The sequence below is a fragment of the Aplysia californica genome, unplaced genomic scaffold, assembly GCF_000002075.1.
Source record: "Aplysia californica isolate F4 #8 unplaced genomic scaffold, AplCal3.0 scaffold01254, whole genome shotgun sequence".
In the NCBI taxonomy this organism is placed as follows: Eukaryota; Metazoa; Mollusca; class Gastropoda; order Aplysiida; family Aplysiidae; genus Aplysia; species Aplysia californica.
In genome coordinates, this window is record NW_004798524.1 from 61,912 (window position 1) to 66,577 (window position 4,666).

General features: G+C 37.7%; 1 protein-coding gene across 1 annotated transcript in view; it reads right to left on the reverse strand.

Moving 5' to 3' along the window:
• Positions 1-3,380, reverse strand: part of LOC101862548 (phosphatidylinositol 4-kinase alpha) — a gene marked incomplete at both ends in the record, with an annotated part of 42,133 nt that extends 38,753 nt beyond the window's left edge. Inside the window, 3 exon segments of the mRNA XM_013090394.1 lie at positions 166-251; positions 1,729-1,822; positions 3,258-3,380. Coding sequence (XP_012945848.1) covers positions 166-251; positions 1,729-1,822; positions 3,258-3,380 — 303 coding nt within the window.
• Between the last annotated feature and the right edge of the window lie 1,286 nt (positions 3,381-4,666).

Consider the following 4,666-nt stretch of genomic DNA (forward strand, 5'->3'; position numbering starts at 1 on the left):
CGATCTAGGCTAGGTGTAGATCTTTCCTACCAGAAGATCAGGGGTGTGGCAGAAAGACAGCAGTAAGGAGGAGCCAAGGAGTAACAGTAGAAAGGCTGCAGAAAGAGTCATGAACCAGTAAAAACCTTGAGTGACGACCTCGCCAACAGCTTTTCCCATTCTCACCTTGTCCTTGTACGCTGGCAGCCTGAAGGCCACGTCGCAGAGAATTGTGTTCAGGCAGAAACTGAAGCATTCACTCATCGGCAAATCTGAAAAAAAACCAACACATTTTTAGAGTCCAATTCTCATAAAAATTGTAAAATTAATGCGTCTATTATTAAAATTTCACTCGTAAAAATGTCTCTTACTAAATAAGTGTCACTCATTTATATAAATTCCTTCATCATGCAAACTTCACTCAAGGTACAAATGAGGGTTTGGAAGATAAATTTCAAGTGAAAGAGTCACTTCCCTAATATCATTTACAATCTTGAAATGGTACAAATGTCACTCGCTGTACAAATGTCCCTGACTGTACAATTACCACTGATGGTTATAAATTTAGCAAAGTTTCTTAAATGTCACTTAAATTTTACACCCATCAGTCATCGCACAAACGTCACAATACAAACCTCATTAACAGCGTACAAATGTGAGGCAGCGTGGTGGAATGAGGCTCTCGTCAATTTTTGGGTATGTAGAGTTATTGGTAACATCGTAAAGCTTATTCACTTGTCTTTATTTGGATGAAAAAAATATCCATTTATCTTGAATACAAGTCGAGATATTTGCGAAAGAAGGAGGTGGGGGTCACTTGTTTTCAGAGGTAAAATTAGTGAGAAAATGGCCGCCAAAGATTAGTTATTTCCTTAGCTTGAGAGTCCGTGGCAACTGAAAATTTATATTTTTTGTGCCTTTAATCAACGTTTTTCAGAAAAATCAACAAAGAAATGAATTCTTTAACGGGCATGAAAGGTGTTTAGTCCACGCTGCCTCACAAATGTTTCTCCATACATAAGTAACACTCATTTTTATAAATGTCACTCACTGTGCACAGAAGTCACTCAATGTAGAAATGTCACTCACTGTACAGAAGTCCCTACATGTATAAATACCACTCATTTCACTACGCTTTATAAATCTCACTCAATTTTATACCTCTGTCACTCACTGTACAAATGTCAGTAACTGATGTCACTTAATACAAAAATGTCACCCACTGTTCAAATGTCACTAACTGATGTCAATTAATATAAAAATGTCACTAACTGATGTCACTTAACATAAAAAAGTCACAAACTGATGCCACTTAATATTTTTTTTAAGTAACTCGCTGTACAAATGTCACTAACTGATGCCACTTAATATTTTTTTTAAGTAACTCGCTGTACAAATGTCACTAGCTGATGCCACTTAATATTTTTAAAAAGTAACTCGCTGTACAAATGTCACTAGCTGATGCCACTTAATATTTTTTAAAAGTAACTCGCTGTACAAATGTCACTAACTGATGTCACTTAATTAATATAAAACTGTCACTCACTGTACAAATGTCACTAACTGAGGTCACTTAATTAATAAAAAATGTCACCCACTGTTCAAATGTTACTAACTGACGTCACTTAATTAATATAAAACTGTCACTCATTGTGACCAGAAGTCACTCAATGTAAAAATGTCCCTCACTGTGCACAGAAGTCACTCACTCAATGTAAAAATGTCGCCCAATGTAAAACTGTCACTCACTGTATTTGTTGAGACCCTTGGGCCCGTCCAGCCACTGTGCCTCGGGCATATACTCAACGACCTGCAGCAGGTACTTCAAGATGGCGTCGCTGTGCTGAGGGCAGACGGAGGCAACACTGGATGAGATGTGGACTCAAAACTCCCATATACAAAATAAAGACAGATTTCCCAATTTAAGGCCGGTGATCTCTGAATGAAATTTTCCATCCCTTCAGTTTGGTAGAAGTTCTACAGCGCTTGCAACTGCAAGAAATGATCTATGGAAGAGTTTTAAAACACTCGCAACTACATGATGATGATGTCCCATGAGTTTATTTCCACCTCTGACAGGACTATCTATGGAAAGAAGGTTGGGAGCCATGAATACTCTTAAGTTTATTACAGATCACTCCCGTCAGGGAGTCCACCAACAAGTGTCACCTAGGCCATAGAGTAGAGTCAACCATGACGATACCAACGGACTCAGGGAGTCCAACAAGTATCACCTATGCCATAGAGTTGAGTCAACCATGACGATACAAACACAGCTATCTGCCCATCCAGAACTTGAGAACATGAGTTTTGTAAAAACAGACTTTACACACAGCTCACAACATCAGTGCTTTCTTGATGTATCTCCGCATTTTTTAACAGTGAAAATGTGACTTCTTCTTCTTCAGCTCACTCTTTGTTATGAACTGTTTTCACTTTTATTAAAAATGGAGATATTTATGACAAGAAAGTACCGCGGTTGCGACTGCTACCATCTGTTTCCTTGCAAGAACCAGAGAACCAGCAGATATTAGGAAAAAAGAAAGTATCGAGCATGTAATAATTTAATATTGAGTGATAATACAAAAGAACAACAAGAATTTTCTGACAAAAAGAATTTCTACAATGATGAATGAAAGTAAAGAGAGAATCTCTTCTATCATGGTGATCGAGAAAGCTTTAAAAAAAAAAAGCACTTTAAAAAATTATCTATCATATTAGATTGCAGTTGCAAACTAACAAACATGACTTATGCAGTTGCGAGCGCCGTAAAACTCTTAACTAAAACTAACAGACATGTTTGGCTTTTTAAATGTTTTTGATTATTGAAAAAAAATTTAAAATGTAAAAAGCATGAATGCAAGTTTGTTTCAGTGTGTACTTATCAGCATTTTCACTAGTCCCTCCCAACCTGTCTTTTACATGGTTAAATACCAACAGCTCAAAGCACCATGCAGGCGCTGAAGGATAATTTCACCTAATACTGATAAAGATGAAAATAATAATAATAATAATAATAATAATAATAATAATAAAAATAATAATAAAAATAGCGCATAGCTCAACAGCAGGCTCTATGCGCTTTACACTATATTATTACCCCAGCAGACCATAGAACACTCCGAAACATTCTCAGCTTCCCGGGAAGCATACAGTGCAAGCAGCTGATTAAGCGCTCAAACATTAACAAACTGACAAGATCTTTCGCTGTCTAAATAAAAATAAATAAAAGAAATCTTCCGTTCCCACAAAATTGAATTGAATGGCAGCCTACGTACCTGCAACCCAGACTCCAGGAGGTACACTCCCAGTGCTATGATGGCATTCTGGCCACGCCCGTCCAGTCGAAGGGTGCCCCCCGTGTCCTTGACATTGGGGCACATGGACATCAGTCGAGACACCTGGGGAAACAGTTTATTAGATAGAGAAAATCATTCATCACCAGACACGAAAGTCAGCTACACTACGTAATTTGTATGTTACCTCAACCTTTTCCTGTTCACATTCACTTCAAGCAAAGGCCAACCCTTGTTCAACTTTTGGGGCAAAGTTTATGTTCTTCTGCACTCAATAAAAGAAAAGTAAATTTTGACTGTTGATGCCAGCTCTGTCATTCTTTCCACACCAGAAATGAAAGCAGAGTTCAATGGCTTACTCACAGCAGTCATGATCTGTTTTTACCATAGCCAAGCTCAAAATAGACAAGAATCCTGTGGATGAAATGTGGGGAATTCAACTTTTTTTCTGCTGCATTTTTATTTTATATTCTTCTGGAATTGGCAGAATGGACCAGAAATAAGTAATAAACATCTAGAAAGTTGAAGAAATGGTAGTGTTAAACTTCCTCAAATGTGTGCACATCGAACTAAGTACACTCAAGTGGTAGATTAAAGTATCTCTTCAAGTGTAAGACTGTGCTTACGAAGCAATTTCACGACAAATAACAAAAAAGTTTTTAGCTCATTCATCATAGCTTCCCTGTCACATTCATTACTCTTAACATATGTGATGCAGTCAAAATTATCAATGACAGCGGCCCATTGCTGAGAGGGAAATGGTTCTTCTAGACGAATATTCGTCTTGAACTTGAACAGTGTCCTTCCTTATCCATAATATTAAAAAATAAGTTGGAGGAAGTAGGAAATGAAAATGGCCTTTTGCATGGCATGGGTGATTGTTTTGGACAGGTGGCTGTTAGAGCAGGTACGGCTGCATTTTGGAAAAGAAAAATAATCCTCTTGAATAAAGTTCTGCTGAGTCAGATGTTAAATTTAAAGGTGAATGCTCCTGTGATGTTTGAATGGGCTGCAAGAAACATGAAGCGTTCTCACAAATATGAGTTTTTCTTATGCAATCCACAAAAGGAGATCATATCAAAATTAGCCAAAAATCAAAAAGAGAGTCAGACTTAACATTTAATTTTCCGAGCTGATGAAACCTCTTTATATAAAATATTAAAAATTATGACTTATTTATAAGGCTAGGACAGTCGTATTTTAATTGTTCAAACTCAACCTGTAAATTTGGCATGTCTATGTCCATAGATAGGGCTAAATTTCCAGACTTGTTTAAACCTTTTGCCACTCGGAGGCGCCGATGTGCGCCGTCATCGCTAACCCCCGTAGTCGTCGATGTGCGCCGACACGCCCACTCGATTCACCCGTTCGCATTACTTTCGTTTACATTG